We start from the raw sequence: 24,176 nt of genomic DNA on the forward strand, positions 1-24,176 counted from the left end.
TATTCAAGCAACATACATTATACATAGCTAATACAAAAGATAGGCCTAACATGTGCTTGCCTACTACACTGAAACACACATTATCTATCTGCAATGTCTAGCATCCCTCTACACAAGCTGAACTAGCAAAACCCCTTTACTCACAGGCTTTGGTGTTCGTCAGGTTTGCAAATTGTGATAGCTTTAAGATGTCTTGTGGATCTGGTCACTACAGTAGCTAGAGCTGGAATGAAACAGGAAATGTCCCAGCAAGCCTTAGACATACAGAGAAGACCCGCCTCTAGGCATCAAGAAAATGGAGGGTCTTAAAGAAACAGACACTGCTGAGTGCCAAGCATGTAATATACATTGCAAAGGCAGCACACTCCCCACCTGGCATACCTTTTGTTATGCCACTTGTGGGGAATGGACCTAGCTTAGAATCCATGTTGTTTGTCCTGGGGAATTGACCTAGCTTAGAATCCATGTTGTTTGTCCAGATTCCATTTTATATATGTGTTTTAGTTAAACAAGCAACATAAAGTGTGTGTGTGTGTTCTGTCTGGGTTTCGCTTCCTCTATTGTCTAGAGCCATGTTTAACTTAAGTACGTACGTGTTCTTTCTGTGTTTAACTTCCTCTATTATCTAGGGTAAAGTTGAAGCTCAAACATCAGCTGTCCTTAGCGGAAAATTCCATTTCTTTAACCTAAAAGAACAGTTATATGTATGTCAAATGTTATGTTGTACGCCCCTATTTCCCCCCCTATATAACCAGCAACGAGCCAAAAATAAAAGAGCTTGGTTTCACAACTTATATGTCTCCGTCTGTGTTACTTCTCGAAACCAATCTCCCAGGCCTGCAGACACAACACGAGCGCGCCATCAGGTAGTCAGGGACTATCTGTGAGACCGGGGGTCTCAGGGGTCTCAACCACCAACAGAAGTGGGGGCTCGTCCGGGATCTGAGAATCATTCTCCGCGGACACCTACTCACTCGGTAAGTAGAAATCTTTTTTCTATGTAACCGATTGTAGTGAGGTGACGGGGGCGCTGATTAAACTCAGATCCAATTGAACCATAATGAGTGTTGATGTATTCCGGGAATACAGTCTGCACATAATAGAGATATTTCAAGGAAATATCTAGTCTCGGGGAGGCTTAGAAGAGTTAGAAAATTTGCTCGTTTTGTGTCTGAAAAAATCTTTATGCTTTTCTTATCTATCGCATAGAAGTATAAGATAATCTGTTTGTATGACTCAACGGGTTTGGTTGGTAAGTGGACAAACTCGAGTCATTTACTAAATGTCCTTTATCTGATGAGAATGCCAGAGTGGTCACACTGCATTCGAACCGCTCCGTATTGTCAGCACGGCTGAAATACAACGGTGACCAGTTCACGTTTTGGGAAGACGCACGGGGCAACCTGTGGCAGTCGAGCACTGTGAACGTTCCATATCCTGATACATAACCCGTGATAGAATACATGACGTGTCCCCTTTGTACCTACTGTTTGAGTTTTGATATAACGTATTGCCATTTAAATTCTGCTAAATTAGTTTCCATACTCTCACCTAAAAGGAGAAGGTTTCTAGGGACCCAAGTTATCTCCACCAATCCCAAGTGTAGGACCATATATTATAGGATCAATTTTCACGGAGAGATAGACCATAATTTGATCGGTATAACATATAAGCAGATAAGAAATATCTACCAACACCAGGGATTAGCTTTCTGCCACAAATGAGTTGTCACTGGTGTAACAGGGGAGAACCACGGGTTACATATATAATATCAAATACCGACGGGATATTATTACATTCTGTCGTTCGGGCAATAATTAACTCCCCCAACGAAGTATTAGCACCATCGGTACTAGGAAGAATAGGATCGTGTTCCCAAGTCGTCTGGCACGACGATTTTAATTGCGTAGTCGGTAGCGTTGGTCACCGATTAAGGTGGACTTACCCCTCCGAAGACCGCCGGTGTTTACAACCATGGGCTGCGGAGGTAGTAAACCACCCCCTGTACCAGATCTTGGAGAAACATGTAAAGAATATGTAGCAAGGGTTAGCGGGACTGATTATTTCCTAATCAATCCATGGGTGGATAATATAGCGGGATGGACCGAAGCCATGCATAGTTCCAATCCTTTTCCACGGGAGGGTGCCAATGACCCCTTCCACATGGATATGGTGAAAGGATTATGTCTTTTAGACAAAACAGTGTGGCCATATTATGGTCCCGACCCAGGGTGGGACCAGGAATATATGGAGCAAGGAGGGTTGAGTTGGTTACAATATGCCCCTTACTGGAAGGAGGTTCAACAGAAAAAGGGTAAAAAGAAATTAGTTAAAGTGCTAGACCCAAAGAAGTGCCATGACTTGGAGCGGATGAACACTTTGTCCAAACCAAGCCATATTCAACAAGATAACACTAAACAACTTTACACTACACCCCCGCCCTACAGCCATATTTACCCGATACTGGATGAGCGTGAGATTGAGTCACTGGCCATAGTATCCACGACTCCGGAGCGACTACGAGCGTTATGGCACCAAGTAATTATTCTGGCCCAAGGGAAAGGTCAACGCCTTCTATGGGAATAAACGGGGTATCAACTCCCACTTTCAAGACTAATCGCTTGAAGGTTACCGATGGTACAGGCAGATTCATCTGCTCCCATGCCTTTAGTATAATACCCGGGTGCCCAGTAAACCTGCTTGGTAGAGATCTCTTTGAAAAACTAAGTTTGAGTATCACAGTGGATAAGAGGGGGGGAGGACTGATTGTAGATTCGCCCTGTTTTTCGGTGGAACCAAATCTGAAGGTTACTCAGAGAAGCGAAGATTTTATTTGTGTAAGTCTACCACTAGACCTACCAAACGAAATCTGGGCAGAAGGGAATCATGACACGGGTTTAATAGACTGTACCCCGTATAAAGCCACCCTCAAACCCCAAGCTATGCCAGTTTACCAAAAACAGTATCCTTTGTCACCAGAAAAAATAGAAGGAATCACTCCCCAGGTAGAAGAATACCTGGAGAAAGGTATACTGGAGTATTGTATCTCATCCTACAACACACCGGTGAACCCAGTAAAAAAGCCCGATGGCCAGTACCGTTTTGTGCAAGACCTAAGGGCTATTAACAACTTAGTTATTCCCATCGCGCCAATAGTCCCAGACATTAGCGCGCTTCTGGCAACCATCCCACATGAAGCCTCCCATTTTTCGGTTATCGATCTGAAGAATGCCTTCTTCAGTATACCTGTTGACAAAGAGACAAGGCCCATTTTTTCTTTTAGCCTTGATGGAAAGCGCCAAATGACTTGGTCAAGATTACCGCAAGGATATGTGGACTCCCCCGTGGTTTTTAGTATTGTACTACAGTCCACACTAAGGCCATGGAACCCCCCCCAAGGTTCGGTAGTGCTGCAATATGTTGATGACCTGATGGTCTGCAGCCAGTCAGTGGAAGCCAGCCAGGAAGATAGCAAGTCATTGTTATTGTGGTTGTTAGAATGTGGATACAAAGTGTCGAAACAGAAGTTACAGTGGTGTTTAGAAAAGGTGGAATACTTAGGCTTTGTCTTCTCAAAGGGAGTAAGAAGCTTGAGCAAATCGCGGGTCGATGCCATCGTGGGCCTGGTCACCCCACACACCAAGAAAGACATGTTATCTTTCCTTGGGATGATAAGCTATTGCAGGCAATGGATACGCGATTGCTCCTTCTATGATAATATCTTAAGACAAGCCACGCTAAAAGATTCCCCCGATAATGTTAAATGGTCAGAAGAAATGTGTGAAGCGTTTAGGGCATTGAAATGTTCAATGATGACAAGTCCTGGTCTTGGCCTCCCTGATTATAGTCAAATGTTCCATTTGTATGCAAGGGATAATTGTAAAACCATGGCGGGCGTTCTCGGCCAAGAACACGGTGGGAAGATGCGACCAGTCGCATTTTTTTCTAAGGTCATGCCTCTACAGGTCCAGGGTTTTCCTTCGTGCCTCCGAGCACTGGCTACTTGCGCTATGGTTGTTGAAATGGCTACTGTTTTCACACTGGGTCACCCTACCACCCTACACACAACTCATGATGTGTTATCTATTCTGAAAGGGATACACACACAACATATGTCTGCCCAGAGACAGAGTGGATATGAGATTATATTGCTGAGTAACCCCCAACTAAAAGTCCAGTACAATTCCACCACGGCAGGACCAGCAATGATCTTAAATGGATTGCTGGGACTGAAGTCCAATGATGACACTATAGCGGAAGAACACAGTTGTTTAGAATCTATAGAAGTCATGACATCTCCCAGATTAGACATGCAAAAGGCCCCTCTGGAAAGAGGGGATGTAATTTTTGTAGATGGTTCTTGCTCCCGCCCAAATGACAACACTTATCATGCGGGTTATGCAGTAGTAAAATTACCTGATGTTGTCATCGAGGCGGAACCAATCAACCACCAGTCAGCACAAGCAGCCGAGTTAATAGCCTTAACAAGAGCTTGCACCCTATATGCCAACCAACCTGTGACTATATATACTGATTCCAGGTACGCTCATGGTGTTGTCTTTGACCATGGAGTATTGTGGTCCATCAGAGGATATATAGGAGCCGACGGGAAGCGCATTTCACATGCCCAATTGATAAAACAATTGCTAGATGCCATAAAACTCCCATCAGAATTAGCCATCATCCATTGTAGAGCACACACTCAAGGCTCAGATGACATATCAAAAGGAAACGCCCTTGCTGATATCACAGCCAAGTCAGCGGCTAAGACAGTTATTTCAACTTTCCTGACCATGCCAACCTTGGTACCTCTCCTCCCAGATGAAACACAGCTGCTAACTGATTTGCAGGCTTCCGCTACCCCAGAGGAACTTGCTGATTGGTGTTTTCCGGTGTTACAAAAGAGTCCTAAAACTGGACTCATTTGCAAAGAGGGGAGACCATGCATCCCACAACATAGTGCCCCAATCTACATAGCACATGTTCACGGAATAGGACACATAGGTTGGAAAGCCACTTTACAACAACTTAAAACAATGTTTTACATTACCAAAGTTGAACCTATGGTAAAAAGTTTTGTTCAGAGATGCATAACCTGCATTAGGAACAACCCCAACAACCCACACAAGGTCAAACACGAGCACCTACCCTATCCAACAACGCCATTTACACATCTACAAATTGACTTTACTCATCTCCCAGTAAAGGGGGGCACACAGCCAGTTTGTGTAATAATAGATGTTTTCAGTAGATGGCCAGAGGCATTCCCTACAAGAAGAGAAGATGCTAAGACAGTGGTAGGAATTCTGACAAGAGAGATAGTTCCCAGATGGGGAATACCTCTACAAATAAACTCAGACCAAGGCCCCGCCTTCACATCTAAAATTTGTAGAGAACTGGCCAAGACATTACAGGTAGAATGGAAATTCCACATTCCCTATCATCCTCAAAGCTCTGGGATTGTGGAAAGGATGAATAGGACGATTAAAGACAAGGTGAGGAAAGCAACAGGTGGAACCTTTTCCAATTGGAAAAGGTACCTCCCAGCCATCATGGCTGAAATAAGAATGACCCCCAACAAAGCCCTAGGGTATTCCCCCTTTGAAATCCTGTTTGGTAGACCTTTCCCCACCCCATGGTCTAGGAAAACTTTTATGACCATGGATAACCTTGATAACCTGAGAGATGAATATGTAAGGAAGCTGATCGAAACCTTGGTCCGCACCGAGGAAGATGTTACTCGCAAATGTCCTTTTTCTTCACAGGAAAACACGCACCCCTTCAGGGAGGGGGACGAAGTAGTGGTCAAGCTACATCCAAAAGGGAAAAGACCGCAAGACTTCACCTACGGACCTCCCACCATCATTGTTGCAGTGACCAGAACAGCAGTCCTAACAGAGAACAGTCCCACCTGGATCCACGCTACCCGAGTAAAGCTGGTAAAGAAAGGTCCAACCACAGAAGCAAGTCCAGAAGCAAGTCCAGAAGCAAGTCCAGAAGCAAGCCCGGATTTAGAGACAAGAGAGGCACTAACGAGGGCAAGCTGACTTGCCCTGGCCTTGAACAGGATAGTCAAGAAAAGGGGGTTTCCGAGGCAAGCGGCCTGAGCCCTGTAGAAAAATGACAATCTTAATTTCACCGGACTCTGGAAAGCTTTGGCTCCTTATAGGACTTGTCTCATTTTCAGTTTTCTCCGTAGTATGGGTTACCACCAACTGTATTTATAGCCCAGAAGATTTAGGGGGATTGCGAGGTATTTGCGGTAAAAATTACAGCGGAAAAATGCAAGTCCCCCGATCTAAGAGGAGTATCCCTTCCAGTAACCTTAGTTCCCAACAAATAACCATCGCACAAGTTAGAGATCAGATCACCACCAATGTTATACATACCAGGCACAAGAGAGGTACACAACTATATAACAAAGGGAGCAAGACAGATAGTCTCACAGACAATATGTTATTGTTAAAGTTTAAATATGCTTATGCTCGAAAAACTGGATATGAAAAGTGTTGGATTTGTAGTAAACTACACCCTAGTACTGCTAGGATCCCTCTAATGGCGATACCTCTAAATTTTTATCCCCTCTTAAACGGCACACCTCCCATTATCCTTACAAACGTCACGAGGACACTTCCAAATAATACCCTTACGTTTCCAATTATTGGAAGAAGCCACTCCCCAGACTGGTGTTTCAGGTTGGGGAACTCCACTAAAAGGGCTGAAGTTTGCCAACATACTAAAATTAATTTTTCAATGATTTCAATTGAGGACCCTGTATTTCACACTTCAGACCCTACCATGAACGCCACCTTAATGGATTTCCTTAGCTCAAGCTCCACCTCCCCAGTAGGTCAGCTGTTGTCAAGTTTCACCTTTTCAAGTCTTTCTGACGAGGTGATGACAATATTCAACAAACGGCCCCTAGCCCTAGGAAACAGTATTTATATTTGTTGTGGGAAAATCTGTCACCCTTGGATCCCCACTGAACCCCAGGGATGGTGCTATCTTGCATCCCTAGTCCCCATTATGGGCGTAGTGGGAGATGACAAGGGTGAGCACCTCCTTGAAGCTAGTATGCATCCTAGGTATCCCCTTAAACACCGCCATAAAAGGGAATTATTTTTTGAGAAGGATATGGCATGGGCCTGGTTTCCTTCATGGACCGGGTGGGGAATAGACATAATGAAAAGGCTAAACAATTACTCTAAAATTCTTGATGAAATCCTAGATAAAAATTCGGGGGACATCACCAATTTAAATGAAGAGATGAGAGCAATTAAGAAACAACTTGAGCTCCATGACCTAGCCATCGAAAGCATGAGTGCTGCCCTTACTGGGTTATGTGAGGTTACAGAGGATTGCGAGTGTTGCACATGGATACACAATACATCTGTTGAAATACCCGATTATTATGACATTATTGCACAACACCGAAAGGAGGTAGATAGCCTGCAACAAGAAGCCAGGGATATTGCTAAAACATGGAGTCCTTTTGGTAAAGGGAATTTCGGACTTGGAGGGATATTCTCATGGTTAAAAGACATTGCTATGACTATTATAATAATTTTGCTTTTTCTATTATTTCTATATGCATGTTTTAAGCTCATAATGTGTATCATTGCCAGGGCCTCCAAATCCCCCACCCACGACACTTCCATGGTGTCAAATCAAGTTCCAGATTATGACACCCCAAAGCCACACGCACCCGGGGATTACTCAACATACATTAAAATGCATAAGCAAAAGAAAAAGAACCTCATCATTTAGGGATGGATGTGACTTGGTCCCTTTCCTCCAGCAGGGATGCAAAGGGTTAATCCGCCACACACATTAGATATACCAGGGAGATGTATATCCCCTGATGACATTCCTAAAATGATCATGAGTTCTAACACTACCCGAGGAGGCTCGGGTGAGAAAATCAATTAAGGTTTAATTAGATTTTAAGAGGGGATTGTGGGGAATGGACCTAGCTTAGAATCCATGTTGTTTGTCCTGGGGAATTGACCTAGCTTAGAATCCATGTTGTTTGTCCAGATTCCATTTTATATATGTGTTTTAGTTAAACAAGCAACATAAAGTGTGTGTGTGTGTTCTGTCTGGGTTTCGCTTCCTCTATTGTCTAGAGCCATGTTTAACTTAAGTACGTACGTGTTCTTTCTGTGTTTAACTTCCTCTATTATCTAGGGTAAATTTGAAGCTCAAACATCAGCTGTCCTTAGCGGAAAATTCCATTTCTTTAACCTAAAAGAACAGTTATATGTATGTCAAATGTTATGTTGTACGCCCCTATTTCCCCCCCTATATAACCAGCAACGAGCCAAAAATAAAAGAGCTTGGTTTCACAACTTATATGTCTCCGTCTGTGTTACTTCTCGAAACCAATCTCCCAGGCCTGCAGACACAACACGAGCGCGCCATCAGGTAGTCAGGGACTATCTGTGAGACCGGGGGTCTCAGGGGTCTCAACCACCAACACCACTAACCTTTGGACAGAAGTAAAACTACTTCGGAAATTGGCCTAGCATACACCTTGGGAATGCCCTGTCTAACAATTCTAACTTCAACCTTTCTAACTCTAGCATCACTACTAGGATCAGTCCCCACAATGAGTCCAATAGGCCATTCGTTCCTGTGGGCCTGAGTGTCTTTTAATAAGACAATGTCTCCAACTTGTAAGTTGGGTTTGTCATCTTGCCATTTCTTGCGTGGCTGGAGTGTCACCAGGTATTCCTGTCTCCACCTCTTCCAGAAAATGTCCGCAAGACTTTGAACTTGTCTCCATTGCTTGGTGTACAAGTCCTTGAGGTCAAAGTCTCCTGAGGGAGCTGTCACTGGTTCCATCTTCTGGGTCAGCAGCATTGCGGGTGTCAAGACTGACGGCATCTCCGGATCTGTAGACACTGGAACCAAAGGTCTGGCGTTCATAATGGCCACGACTTCAGCCATTAGTGTAGTCAAAGCTTCATGAGTGAGGCGAGTAGACCCAACCTTCAGGAGCATGGCATCCAGAATACGACGAGCTACTCCAATCATCCTCTCCCAGGCTCCTCCCATATGCGATGCGTGTGGAGGATTAAAAGTCCAAGTGCATCCTTGATCTTGAAGATAGGAACCTGTTTCAGAGTCTGTAGAGATGATCTTCAACTCCTTGCAGGCCCCAATAAAGTTTGTGCCACGGTCTGAACGAATCAATTTCGCTGGTCCTCTGATAGAGAAGAATCTTCTCAAGGCATTGATGAAACTTGAAGTGGATAAAGATTCAATCACTTCAATATGAACTGCTCTAGTACTCAGGCAAGAAAACAGAACAGCCCAACGTTTACTTTCGGCACTGCCTCCTTTGGTCTTGCGAGAAGAGATGTTCCATGGTCCAAAAACGTCTAGACCTACGTGAGTGAACGGAGGATCTGAAGCAAGTCTGTCTGCAGGTAAGTTTGACATCTTCTGAACCTCAAGTTTCCCTCTAATCTTCTTACAGGTAACGCATTTGCTGATCACGCTGGAGACTAGTCTCTTACCTCCTATGATCCACAATCCTGCTGACCGTACTGCTCCTTCAATGAAGTGTCGTCCTTGATGTGCAACTTGCTCATGATAGTGTCTTACCAGAAGAAGAGCGATGTGATGATTCTTAGGTATGATGAAGGGATGTCTCTCTTGGATAGTCATATCCGCTGCCGACAAACGACCTCCAATTCTTAGTACTCCGTTTTCGTCGAGGATAGGGTTCAACTTCTTGAGCGAACTGAGTCGAGAAATCTCTTCCTTTTTCAGAAGGCTTTGAATTTCTTCTTTAAAGACTTCCTGCTGGATGCATTTAATGATCGTGACCTTAGCTTGTTCAAGATGGTCGTTGCTACCCTGATCAGTAGCTCTGCAGGAGTATCTAGCTAGACAGATAAGTTTTCCGATTGCACGGGTTAAAGACTTCCAACTGGAAAACCTTTCAAATCTATGGGCGCCCAGACTGTCTCTGGTAACTAAAGTCTTACAAACTGCAACTTGAGGTCTTACCTCTTTGTCTTGATCTGGTTCTATGAGCTGAAAGGTCTCTACCTGAGTAGTCTCTTTGGTTTCTGGCTTACCAAGAAACGATGGACCTACGAACCAGTTAGTTTGCTTGAGTACAGCGGCTGACACCAATCTTGTCCCATGATCAGCTGGGTTCTTGTCTGTGCTGATGTGATGCCACTGATCTGGACTTGTAGACTTTCTGATACGTGTCACTCTGTTGGTCACGTATGTGTAAAATCTTTTTGAAGCGTTGTGAATATATCCTAACACAATCTTGCTGTCTGTATAAAAGTTCACTGCATGGATCTCAATGTCCAGTTCAGTCGTAATCATGTCTGCCATCTCTACCGCTAAGACAGCAGCACAAAGTTCTAGACGTGGGACAGTGTGAGCAGGTCTGGGAGCTAGTTTAGATTTTCCCATGATGAACCCAACATGGCTTTGTCCCTCAGTGTCTATTACCCTAAGGTAAGTTACAGCTGCAATAGCCATAGTGGAAGCGTCAGAGAATACGCATAATTCTCTCCTCTTTGTAGCACACAAGGAAACAAATACGTACGGTCTTGGAATGTTGAGTTGTTCAAGCTCTAACAATGAGTCTTTCCACAACTTCCACTGCATTTGCTTCTCTTCAGGAAGAAGCACGTCCACCGTGCGAAGCTGCATGGACGTGTAATCCGACAGCTCCGCTCCAGGCACGGGAACCGCCGACGATAGAGGCACTACCACGGCTCGCATCCACTCGGACTCTCCGCGTATCAGACCCCGGACGGCAGTGGTATGACCCGCAAACGTAAGGAGTCAAGGGAGCCGCGGAAATTGGAGGACTTTTATCCTCCGAAGGGCCGCGGCCTACAACAAGATGGCGCCGCTCCGGAGACTGTCTCCCCGGCCTCCTCGCGTGGCTCACATTCGACCGCGTCCAGCCCAGGAGACCAAGCAGGCCTGCCACGGAGGTCTCCAGCGACACTCACCCCAGCATCTACTCCTCTCTCCAGAAGCCCTGCCAAATCTAAGCCCCGCTTGGAGGGAGATGCAGGGACACTGAGACCTGGACAGGACTACATGGAGGACACGAGGGAGCTGATTGACCCATTCACTGCCTTTCCTACCTCAGGTAAGGCGGTTTCAGATACAACCTTAAAGGACATGTTAGTTTCCCTACGTAGCTCCATGCACGCTGATATGATGCAATGCATGCGTAACTTTAAGGCTGAGATGGGAGAAATGGGGGAGCGTGTCACACATGTGGAGGAAAAAATGGGTGAATTTGCCAGCTCTCATAATACCCTGATTGATGCCCATGCTGACCACTCAGAAGAACTAGCTTGGCTTAGGGCAAAGGTGGCCGACCTCGAGGACAGATCGAGGAGGAACAATGTAAAAATTAGGGGGGTCCCTGAGTCAGTCCTCCCAGCACAACTTCATCACTATGCTCGGGACTTGATTCACCAAATCCTCCCCTCTGTCCCGGAGTCCGAACTGCAAATAGATCGCATCCACAGATTGCCCAAGCCAGCCCACCTTCCTGATAATATCCCCCGGGATGTTTTAATGCGGGTGCATTTTTATCATGTGAAGGACCAGCTTATGATGACTTTCCGCAAAACGCAGCAACTTCCTGAGCAATTTGAACGCATCCAACTCTATGCGGACTTATCTCAATTTACGATGCAAAAGCGTAGGTCTCTGATCCCTGTAACCAAAGCGTTACGGAACCATAATGTCCCCTACCGCTGGGGTTTCCCAGTAAAGCTCACTATTACTCATGACGGAAAAAACTCTGTAGTGACGAGTATAGACGAGGGCCTTGCTCTACTCAGAGCTATGGATATCCTTCCGGAACAATCACAACCTAGTGCCTCGTCCCCAGAGAAAATAGGAGTTCAATCTGAATGGCAAACAGTGGTAAGGAAGAAGAGTGGCAAAAACAAATCCAGCTCATAATATGCCTATATGGTTAGTTTTTTCTGAACCTCAAGGTTCCCACCTTGACCTGGCGTACGTGTACGCACGTTATGTTTACCCGCTCAGTTGTGGGTAGAAACCCTACCCTCTGGTTCTTGCATGGACAAGTCGCATTTTTACTACATTATTTGCTTTTTTCTTTTCTTTTTTTGACTTTCTTTTTGTTCCCCATCCTCCCTCCCTCTTCCTGGAATGGTCTGCTCTCCGTTCATGCTGCTCTCCCTGCACCGCTCCGAACTGGATCGTCCATCTTCCCCCTGCCTGTCAGTGATGCCGAAAACCTGGAGCCTCTGATGTTTATGGAATTAAGGTACTGTTATCATTTGCACCCACACTGTGACCATGGCGCTTAAAATAGTGTCCCTCAATGTCAACGGCCTTAACCACCCGGCCAAGCGGGCCTCGGTCTGGAGGGAAGCGCTTAAACTCCAGGCCGACGTTCTTTGCATACAAGAGACGCACTTTCGGGCTTCTGAGCCTCCTCGCTTTCAACACAGGAACTTTCCACATATCCTCATGGCTTCAGCCCCCACTAAACAAAAAGGGGTTCTCATTGCTTTCAGAGACACGGTGGCCCTTACGTTGTTGGAAACCCACGCTGACCCAGAGGGGAGGTATCTTATTCTGCTTTTGGAACTCAACAACAAACCCTTCACTCTGGTCAGCTTGTACGCTCCAAACTCCCACCAAATCCGGTTTCTGAAGAGACTTTATAGTAAAATAGCTGCCCTCAAAAGGGGATCCCTGGTAATATGTGGGGACCACAATTTAACAGCAGACCACACTCTGGACTCATCGTCTGGTACGAAACGAACCCCACCCCAGCTTCAACCCCTGTTTCACGCTGAAGACATTTTTGATGTTTGGAGGTGCCAGCACGCTGATGAGCGTGATTATACTTTCCATTCTGCCAGACACAACTCTTACTCCAGGATTGACCTGATTCTGGTGGATAAAATGCTCCTGCAGGCGGTGTCCTCCTCCACCATCCACGACATCTCTTGGTCTGACCATGCACCTGTGTCGATTACAGTGGTGGAGGGGCACACCCCGAGCCCTGCATATGTGTGGCGGGCTAACTCCCGAGTTTTTCAGTCATCATCCCATGTGTCTATGTTATCCAAGAGTTTGTCCCAATTTTTTGCTGAGAATGCAGGTTCGGTCTCGGATCCTGCAATATTATGGTGTGCCCATAAGGCTTTTGTTAGAGGGATCATTTTGCAGATATGTGCGAGGGAGAAAAGGCTGAGGACACAGAAGGTGGACAGGCTCCTTGGGGACATCCAACTCTTAGAAGCCCAAAATAAGCTCAAAGCTACAGATCAACTTGCACAAAAACTATCACAGAGCCGCTCTGATCTCAGACTTCTATTAATCCACCAATATGACAAACATCTGCGGGCCCTAAAACTGACCCATTACTCCTCAGGTAACCGTGCTGGTAAATTCCTGGCCCAAAGACTTAAAGCCGCTAGGGTCAAATCTAAAATTCCATACCTCCTCCACTCGTCCAACAATTCTAAAATTGTGAACCCCAAGGATATAGCGAACTCCTTTGCGGAGTATTACTCCTCCTTATATAATCTAAATAGAGACCCCAAAACGCCCCAACCCTCAGAAGATGCCATCCAGGCCTTTTTTGCTAAGATCAATCTCCCCTCCCTTTCGGAGGGTCAACTCACGTCACTGAACGCACCCATAGGGGAATCTGAGATCAGAAGCGCCATTAAATCACTCCCACTGGGTAAATCCCCAGGACCGGACGGGCTGCCGGGTGATTATTATAAGCTCCTACAGGACAATCTGACACCCACACTACAAGCTGTGTTTACTAAAGCTGTGTCCTCTGCCTCGTTCCCCCCCGAGATGCTGAAGGCTTATGTAGTTACAATTCCTAAACCAGGCAAGGATCCTACCACCCCGGCTAACTTCAGACCCATATCCTTGCTCAACACTGACGTTAAGCTGTACGCAAAGATCCTGGCCCATAGACTTCTCCCTGTCCTCCCGACCCTCATCAGCCCTGATCAATCTGGTTTTACCCCGGGGAGACAGGCGTCGGATGCGACTAGGGGGGTGCTCGGGGTGGTGCAGTGTGCTAAGTCCTGTCGGACGCCTTCTCTGCTGTTGTCCTTGGACGCGGAGAAGGCGTTCGACAGGATACATTGGGGGTACATGAGATATACTCTACAGAGGTTTGGCTTCACGGGACCCATCCTTTCGGCCATACTTGCCTTGTATTCCTCCCCTTGTGCTCAGGTGTATACATCAAACCTGCTGTCGGATGCATTTACTATCTCTAATGGCACAAGACAGGGGTGCCCCCTCTCCCCCTCAATCTTTAATCTCTTGATAGAACCCCTAGCGGAGAGTATTAGATCCCATCCGGATATCAAGGGTTTCCCTGTTCAAGGTAGATCCCACACTATTAATCTCTTTGCCGACGATATAATCATCTTCCTCACCTCTCCCTCGACCTCATTGCCGCATGCCCATGACGCACTAGCAGCATTCAGTGACATCTCTTACTACAAGGTGAACTTCTCAAAGTCAATCATTCTTGACCTGGGCATTCCACCTCCTACAAAAGCTCATCTCCAAAAATCCTTCCCCTACACTTGGAGCAAATCCTTTATCTCCTATCTAGGAATTAAAATAATGGCGGACCCATCCAAACTTGCGGATGCCAACTACTTACCTTTGATCGACAAACTGACTAAAGACACCAATAGATTCGCTAATACGGAGCTATCTTGGACTGGACGTCTAGCCACATTTAAAATGATGATCCTACCTCAGATGCTTTACATCTTTAGAACGCTTCCCATCCCCATTCCCAGGGTGCACCTTAAAGCCCTCAATGGCATCCTGTCCAAATTTATTTGGAAATCAAAAAGACCCCGTTGTGCCAGAACCTTATTGGTCAGACATAGATCGGTGGGAGGGATGGGGCTTGTGGACATTCAAGACTATTTTCGGGCGTCGATTCTGACACAACTCAGACCATGGCTGACCTCCCCGAACGACTCTAACTCTATCTGGACCGACATTGAGATGTCCCTTAGCCCGACTAAAAATCTCAAACTCCTGCTACTACTGGACACGTGGAAACCGTTTCCGCTAAGTACTTTACCGCTCACACTTCGGGCCTCTCTTGCGGCCTGGAGGGAGCTGCGTGATGCGCCTCCCCTGCCCTCTGGACGCGTAGAGCTTTCAGTTCCCATAGAGATCCTTTCTCTGGCTATCCCGAACCTTTCGATGTCGGACTGGCGGGACAAAGGTATCCTGTACATAGAGGACCTCTACCACAATAATGTCCTTCGCCCGTTCGCCTCCCTTCAGGGCCAATTTGCATTGTCCCATAGGGATCACTATGCTTATCTTAGGATTGCCCATTTTTTGAAATCCCTAACTTCTTATCAAATGTGCTTCCATAGGGAGGCCTGGGACTTTTACACTTCTGATCCAGCGCCACCCAAGGGTATCGCAATTTTCTACAACTTTTTCCAACATAAAATGTATTTTAAGAAATCCCGGCCGTTTGAGAAGTGGGAGGAGGATTTAGGAGTGACTTTTACAGAACAACAGTGGAAGCAAGCATTCCGCTCAATCTACAAAGCGTCTAGCTGTATAAACCACTGGGAATTGGCCCAAAAAATTGCCCTCAGGTGGTATCTCACTCCCTACAGGCTCTCCAAGTTTGTCCATCTTGGCTCACCACTGTGTTGGAGGAACTGTGGGGAGTCAGGTAGCCTGCTCCACATGTTCTGGACGTGCAAACACCTGAGGAGTTTCTGGAACTCTATATTTACGTACATTTCCAGGATTACTGGATTTTTGACCCGCCCAAGCCCTGCCCTTGCGGTACTGCATATAGGCATTGAGAGGTTTCCACCAGATCTTAGAGTGGTGATCTCTCACATCCTGTTGGCGGCTAGAACTCTCATTGCGAGACACTGGAAGGCAGACAGGGCCCCCAATGCATCAGAGGTTCTGGTAATCACCAGGTCGCATTATGCCTATGAGTCCCTAATAGCTAATAGGAGAGGCAGTAGGCCGAGGTTTGATGTGGTTTGGCAGGTGTGGACCACACACTTTCCAAGTGATGTATAGGTGAATCTTTCGAGTGACTGATGTGATTTGTTTCTAAATGATTGCTGTACTGGGGGCGGGCAGACCCTTCCTTCCTCCCCTCCTTCCTTTCCCTTCCCTTCCCTTACCTTTACCCCCTCCTCCCCTCCTCCCCCCTCCTTTCTTTCTCTCCTCCATCTTAGTTTACTCCCATGACTGGCTAATGTTCTACTTATGGGCCTATGTTAAAGGACTAATGATGTTCCTGATTTTCTTCGGTCTTTGATCTGTCTGTGGACTTATGCTCATGTAGACCCTATATGGAATGTCATCGTGAAATTGGCCTGTTATGTCTCTATACCCTTTTGTATTCTTTTGTTTATTATTCCTGATCCTTGGTTGTACACCATAACCTGTTTTGAAAAACTTTTCAATAAAAACGAATTGATAAAAAAAAAGGAAGAAGCACGTCCCAGTCAATTTGTTCCTGCTCAGTAGTGATCTGTCTCAAAAGAGCTTTGCCTTGCATGATGATGGGTGCTACGAATCCCAGGGGGTCATAAAGACTGTTGACTGTAGATAGGACACCTCTTTTTGTGAATGGTTTCTCTTCTCTGGAGACCCTGAAGGTGAAACTGTCAGTCTTTAGGTCCCAACTAAGCCCAAGACTTCTTTGCAAGGGTGGTGATTCTGTTCCTAGATCTAAGTCTTTGAGGTCTTTCGCACGGTCTTCCATTGGAAATGCTTCCATGACTCTGTAGCTGTTGGAAGCTACCTTGTTCAATCTTATGTTGGATTCTGCCAACATTTCTTTTGTACTTTTCAGGACGTTAATAGCTTCTTCGTTGCTGGAGAAAGAAGCAAGTCCATCGTCCACGTAGAAGTTCTTCATGAAGAACTGTCTGGCTTCTTGACTATGTCTTTCACCTTGCTGTGCTGCTCGTTTCAGGTTGTAGATAGCTACAGCTGGGGAAGGGCTGTTTCCAAACACATGTACCTTCATCCTGTACTCTGTGGTGTCTTTGTTAAAGTCATTGTCTGCATACCACAGGAACCTTAAGTAGTCTCTGTGATCTTCTCGAACGAAGAAACAGTAGAACATCTGTTGTACATCTGCTGTTACTGCTTCGAGTTCTTTTCTGAACCTGATGAGTACTCCAAGGAGTGTGTTGTTCAGGTCAGGTCCGCTGAGAAGTACGTCATTTAATGAGATGCCTTCGTGCTTCGCACTAGAGTCAAATACTACACGTATCTGACCTGGTTTCTGAGGATGATACACCCCAAATATTGGTAAGTACCAGTGTTCTTGGTTTTCTTGTAGTGGTGGTGCCCTTTCTGCCTGCTTGTTGTCAAAAATCTTTTGCATGAAGGCTTGGAAGTGTTTCTTCATATTTTGCTTTCTTTGTAGAGTGCGCTGCAACAAACTGAAGCGTTTCTCTGCTTGTACCCTGTTGTCAGGAAGGCGATGGCGTGGTGACCGGAAGGGTAGAGGGGCTACCCAGCTGCCTGACTTGTCTCTGTAGACTTCTCTGTCCATGATCTCAAGGAAGAGGGTATCTTCCACCGAGGGTGCTGGCTTGTCGTCGTCTCGTGTTCTTTCAAACACCTTACAACCCAGTTCATCTGCATTTCCAGTTGAGGCTAAGTCTTCCATGCACCTCTGTATACTTCGATGATGTTTTGGGTTATCTAATCTCTCTTTAATGTGTAGACTGTTGGTACATGGGCAAAGACAAGATGTACGACCATTCTGCAACAGATGTGTTCTGTAGACATTTACCTTTGCTGGTTTGTGCAGTCCGTCTAGACATACTTCTCCAACGATGACCCATCCGAGATCAAGGCGTTGTGCAAATGGTGCATTGTGTGGCCCATTGTACTGTTCTCTGACTTTGTGCACTCTGAGAATATCTCTCCCGAGTAGAAGGGTGATTGCAGCATCTGGATCTAGTGCTGGTATTTGGTCTGCTATTCGCACCAGATGTGGGTGATGACGAGCAACTTCAGGTGTGGGAATCTCTGACCTGTCGTCTGGTATCTCATCACATTCTATGAGGGTAGGAAGAGTCACCTTTGTCTTTCCATCTAATGACTCGATGATGTAGTTATTTGCTCTTCTCCCTATTGTCTCTACAACTCCAGAACAAGTCTTCAAGGTGTATGGAGTTGGACTTCCTTTGTCACCGAAGAGGTCAAAGAATTCTGTTTTTGCCAGAGATCTGTTACTCTGTTCATCCAAGACTGTGTACATTTTGATTGCCTTCTCTCTGAAACCTGCTGGATACACCTTGACTAAGCATATCTTGGAGCATGATCTTGAGCGGCCCTGCTCTGTACAGATCTCAGTGCACTTTGAGGTTACTGCTGGCATTGTACTCTCGCCTTGCTCCCCACCATGGTCTTCTTGAGTTGCCGGAACTTCTTGTTTCCATGGTGGTGGTCCCGGGTGCAGTGTTGACAAGTGTTTGTCACTGTTACACTCTGCGCATTGTATTGTTTTTGTACAGTCTTTTGCAAGATGCTGAATTGAAGCGCAGCATCTGAAACAAATGCGATTGTCTTTAAGATAAGCTTTGCGCTCTTCTAATGTCTTACTTCTGAAACTGCGACATTTTCTTAGTGGATGAGGCTTGTTGTGGATAGGACATATTTTGTCTGGCTCCTCAACTTTCTTCCTTGTGTTGTCTTCCTGATTGGCTACAGATTCAGGCGGAACTTCTGTCTTCCTTACAGAAACTGTTGCTCTGCGTTCTTTGTAAAGCCCTGGAGGTTTCTGCTCTACCTTTGGGAAGCTTGCCGTTCTCTTGTTCAGGAAAGCAAAGCTTGGGTCATTGCGTATTTCAGCTTGGTCTTCTATGAATTCAGCGAAGAAGGCAAACGGTGGAAATGCAACTCGATGATCTTTCTTGTATCTTGAAGCTTGAGCTACCCACCTTTCTTGCAAGTTGTAAGGAAGTTTCTCGATTATGGGCTCAACTCCACGTGCTGTATCCAGATATGAGAGACCTGGCAGATATCCACTAGACTTAGCGGCTTCTATTTCTAAGAGTAGGTCTCCCAAACCTCTCAGCTTTTGGTAATCCTTACTTGTTATTCTTGGATAGTTTTCTGTCCTTTTCAGCAGAGCATCCTCGATCACTTCAGGTGATCCATAGTATTGTTCTAGTCTCCGCCACACCATTGCAAGTCCTGCTGCTGCGTCATGAACATGTACTGATCTGATCCTTTGGGCTTGCTCAGTGGACTCTGGTCCTAGCCATCTGACGAGCTGGTCAAGCTTTTCTTTCTCTGTCAGATTTAAGTCTTGGGTACCACTCAGGAAAGATGACTTCCAGGCCCAGTAGTTTTCTGGACGGTCATCAAATTTCATGAGACCAGCGCCTACTATCTCACGGTGCATCAGGAATTTTGCCACTTCTATAGCACTTGTTGCGTCTGGCGAATACTTCTCGGGTGTAAACTCAGGGTATGGCTGCGGCTGGTAAGGCTGATGAGGCGCTTGACTGAATCCACTTTGTTTAGGTGGTTGTTCTCGTCTGTTGTAAGTCTTTCTGCTATAATCCAGACTTGTATTTGCTTGAGGAGGGAGTACGCGAGCATCCGTTTGCACTCTTGGAGGGTTGGCAGATTGGTCTCCGAGCATGCGACCACTTGACTTCCCACTCTGGGATCCTGATTCAGCCTTGCAATGTTGCGTAGTATCAAAGTTGCTTATTGCTAGTGGAGTCAATGAAGACCTAGGTGCGTCATTGGATTGCTGGTCGGTGTACATGGTTGCTTGTGACTGTACGTACTCACGGGTGCGATGGATTGCGCTATGGGATGACGTCTGGTTTTCTATGCCATCGTACTGAGCTTCAGCAGCCCTTGTGAAAACTTCTGCCTCGGCTAAGGCTGCTGCAGCGTTTTTCTGCTGTTTGAGTAAGTGTAAAGATGCTTCCACTTCTGCTTTCTTTTTGAGTGCTTCGGATTCACTCTTTGCTTTTTCTCTCATCAATTCAGCTTCTTGCTCCGCATAAGAAGCCATGGTGCAAGCTGCCTCTGCTTTTGCTCTTGCCTTAGTCGCTTTGTCGCTAGCCGATGACAGACTGGTGATGCTTGAATGTCTAGAACTTGTACGCTTAGATCTTGCTGAACCGGCGCTAGCTGAAGTCAGATTTGTTTGACTGGATGCTCTAGACTTGATTCTTGGCAAGCTGTGTGTGTCATCCTCCTTATAGGAGCATTGAGGGTTAACTGTCAGAGTGTTGTTCTCTGTGTTCTGCATCTTGATTTAGCTGGCAGCGTGGATGATGATGATGACTGGACACAGGCAGTATCAGTGTTGTAGTGAGTGAGAGAAATTAGTTTCACTTTAGCTTCACTCCACGTGGCTGAAAGGAGTTTTTAGTCCTTTTACTGCGGAACGACGATTTAAAGCTGTTTAGCTGCTTCTGACAACAATTTAAAGCCTTTTTACTTTAATGCCTCGGCTGTGTGTGTTGCTTTAGGTACACAGCTTAACATCAAGTATAAACCAAGTCCCAATGAAAGACGCGCTGGTTGTTGAACTGATGCAATCTTTACTGAGATATAATGAACAGGAATGTGTACAATAGTATGATGATATGGGATGAGATGTGATGTGATATGATGTGGTAAAACTGTGAAACAAACATAGAAAACAAATGTAAGCATGGCTATTCAAGCAACATACATTATACATAGCTAATACAAAAGATAGGCCTAACATGTGCTTGCCTACTACACTGAAACACACATTATCTATCTGCAATGTCTAGCATCCCTCTACACAAGCTGAACTAGCAAAACCCCTTTACTCACAGGCTTTGGTGTTCGTCAGGTTTGCAAATTGTGATAGCTTTAAGATGTCTTGTGGATCTGGTCACTACAGTAGCTAGAGCTGGAATGAAACAGGAAATGTCCCAGCAAGCCTTAGACATACAGAGAAGACCCGCCTCTAGGCATCAAGAAAATGGAGGGTCTTAAAGAAACAGACACTGCTGAGTGCCAAGCATGTAATATACATTGCAAAGGCAGCACAATGACAGAAACTAGATTTTTTTTTTTTTTTTACAGAATTTTCAGTCTTTTTTCTTTTATAGCGCAAAAAATAAAAACCGCAGAGGTGATCAAATACCACCAAAAGAAAGCTCTATTTGTGTGAAAAAAAGGACAAAAAATTCAGATGGGTACAATGTTGTATGACTGAGTAATTGTCATTCAAATTGTGAGAGCACCGAAAGCTGAAAATTGGTCTGGTGATTAAGGGGGTTTTCGTGCCCAGTGGTCAAGTGGTTAACCTGAAAAAAAAATGTTGCTGTTATTCATTTCAAGCATGCAAATAAATAAAAGTTGAATTCAATACAACATTATTTTTCAACATGGTGCTCTCTTTCTCTGGATAAACATAAATAGGTTTTATACATAAAAGTAAAATTAATACTGCATGGTGTGCTAAAAAACAGGAATAAGCCTTATTGAATGCGACACAGTTTTCTTTCTAGTTCTCTTATGACTTTGATTTTTGCTAATGATGGGCCATTGCTGAGCAGGCAGTTGTCAACATGGGAGAGGATTATTGCTACAGAGGAATTAAAACAAATTAACTTATTGATTTAGTATGATAGAGGTAAGGCCGCTCTGAGCCATCTGAGATTGAGTGCTATGAAAAAATACCAAGATCTGACAGCCCCATTATCAAACCATTGTTTATTGTTAACTAACTTTTGAGCAAAGCATGACCTGAGTAAGAAAAACCATAGGAGCATAAATAAAGAGTATCATACTGGTGTCAATTATGTAAGTCTAATATTTGACAACAGCTGGTGACCTTAGGTATGTCACCTGTCATGACAAGACAATACAACAATACAACATACAACAACATAAAGATAGCAAAAAAGACATTACATTTTAGTACATCCCTGCAAAATTCCTGTGTTGGGTTTATTTTAAGGCAGGGAAGTTATCTAGGAACTATAAACAAACATTCTACTTCCCAGTTCAAATTCTCCTGGGTTTCTATTGTAATTGAGCTTACAGGTTTACATTTGTTTGATTATATTTAGGTGCATTTAGATCAGGGACGTGCAGTGAGTGACTGGTGAGGCACAGCCAGATACACACAGGTTACATACGCTGTGAACGTTTGAGCGTGAGCAATAATTCTAGCACTAGACCTCCTTTGTAACTTTAAACATATAGGCCCAAATTCAGAAAGCACTTACGCCAACGTATCTCGATATGCGCCACGTAAGTGTAAATTAGCGCCGTCGTATCTGTGCCCCGTACCCAGAACACAAGATACGCCTGAAAACTGGGGCCCAGATTCACAAAAGAGATACGACGGTGTATCTCCTGATACGCCGTCGTATCTCTGTTTTAGGGTCTTCCTAACTATGCGACTGATTCATAGAATCAGTTACGCATAGTTAGCCCTACGATCCGACAGGTGTAATTGCAATACCTCGGCCGCCGCTGGGGGGAGTTTGCGTCGTAAACCAGCGTCGGGTATGCAAATTAGTAGTTACGGTGATCCACGACGGTTTTTCGCGTTCGCTACGTCGCTGCTAGTCTAGTTTCCCATCGCAAAGTTAGTCGTCGTTTTAGCTGCCCTAACTTTACACAGCCCACGTATGTGCTGTATAAAGTATGGCCGTCGTTCCCGCGTCAAAATGTAAATTTTTTTTGTTCTTGCGTAAGACGTCCGGGAATACGAAAGTACGCTACGCACGTCGCCGTTCGAAAAAATTACGTCACTTCGCCCAAAGCACGGCGGGAATTTCAAAACGGAGCATGCGCAGTAGGTCCGGCACGGGAGCGCGCCCAATTTAAATGGCACACGCCCCTTTGAATTACGCGGGCTTACGCCGGAGTCCGCCGGCGTAAGTTTTCATGCAAGTGCTTGGTGAATCAGGCGCTTGCGATGAAAACTTGCGGCGGTGTAACGTATCTACGATACGTTACGCCACCGCAGTTCTATGTGAATCTGGGCCAGGCTTCTTCCGTCCGACGTAAATTTACTATGCCGGCGTATCGTAGGCGCATATTTACGCTGGACGCATCTGGCACTCCCATTGATTTCCTATTCAAATATGCAAATGAGTGAGATACGGCGATTCAGAAAAGTACATTTGGCCGGCGCAGGCTACAAGCGGTGCGCGTAAGTGCATCGTCCGGCGTAAAGTTACCCCTCATAAAGCAGGGGTAACTTTGCACCAGAGTTGCACAGGTCAGCTGGAGAGCAGCTACAGCAGCACCGTTACGGACGAGCTGAGCAACCACACTTGCATGACAACACATCTGTATGCCAACATGCCAGGGGCAGCCATGGTCATAGCACTACTGCGTCTACGGGCACGTAGGAGGGCACGGGAGAGGATATACCGCCCGCGCATAGACGTCTTTGGCATGGGTGATTCGGAGGTGTATCGCATCTTCAGATTCAGCCCTGATGCCATCCTGGAAATAGCCACAGCCCTGCATGATGACATCACCAGCAAGACACACCACGTACATGCAGTGCAGCCACTGGTCAAGGTACTGGCAACACTGCATTTCCTCGCCAGTGGATCTTTTCAGCGTACAAGTGGAGTCGAGGCTGGGATGTCAAAATCCACCATGAGCAGATGTGTGCACCAGGTAGTCCCCGCAATCCTCAGACGCATGTCCCACCACATCATCAGACCCATCCATGAGCATTTGCGGCAGAAGGCAATGGCGGATTTCTTCAGAATTGCCGGATTCCCACGCACCATGGGGGTCATTGATTGCACACATGTGGCACTACGCCCCCCCCCCCAAGCCACAGAGCACATATACCACAATCGGAATGGAAATTTTCAAGTACTGAAGTTTGGTGCCATTCCACAAGTGTGTAAATCTATTTACTCTGTGAAACATCATCTTTCACATTATATAAAAAAAAAAAAAATCAGGCAAACTTCCCATCATGCTCCGGTAGGTACCCACGTGGTTGGTGCACGTGGGTAGGCACCCACCACGTGGGTACCTGCCGGAGCATGATGGGACGGTGATGCCTATATAAATGGGATGCAAGGCGCGCTTCCATCATTACAGTGACAAGATGCGACGAGTCAACATCGGAAGAGGGGAGA

General features: G+C 45.7%; 1 protein-coding gene across 1 annotated transcript; it reads right to left on the reverse strand.

Moving 5' to 3' along the window:
- Positions 1-267: 267 nt before the first annotated feature.
- On the reverse strand, positions 268-9,567 carry LOC120927086. The gene is made up of 2 exons (XM_040337524.1): positions 8,480-9,567; positions 268-393 (listed from the first exon to the last, which is right to left on the reverse strand). The coding sequence occupies exon 1, from the start codon at positions 9,442-9,444 to the stop codon at positions 8,482-8,484; it is 963 nt and encodes a 320-aa protein (XP_040193458.1). The 5' UTR covers positions 9,445-9,567; the 3' UTR covers positions 268-393; positions 8,480-8,481.
- Positions 9,568-24,176: the final 14,609 nt, after the last annotated feature.

The sequence above is a fragment of the Rana temporaria genome, chromosome 2 (assembly GCF_905171775.1).
Source record: "Rana temporaria chromosome 2, aRanTem1.1, whole genome shotgun sequence".
Lineage (NCBI taxonomy): Eukaryota > Metazoa > Chordata > Amphibia > Anura > Ranidae > Rana > Rana temporaria.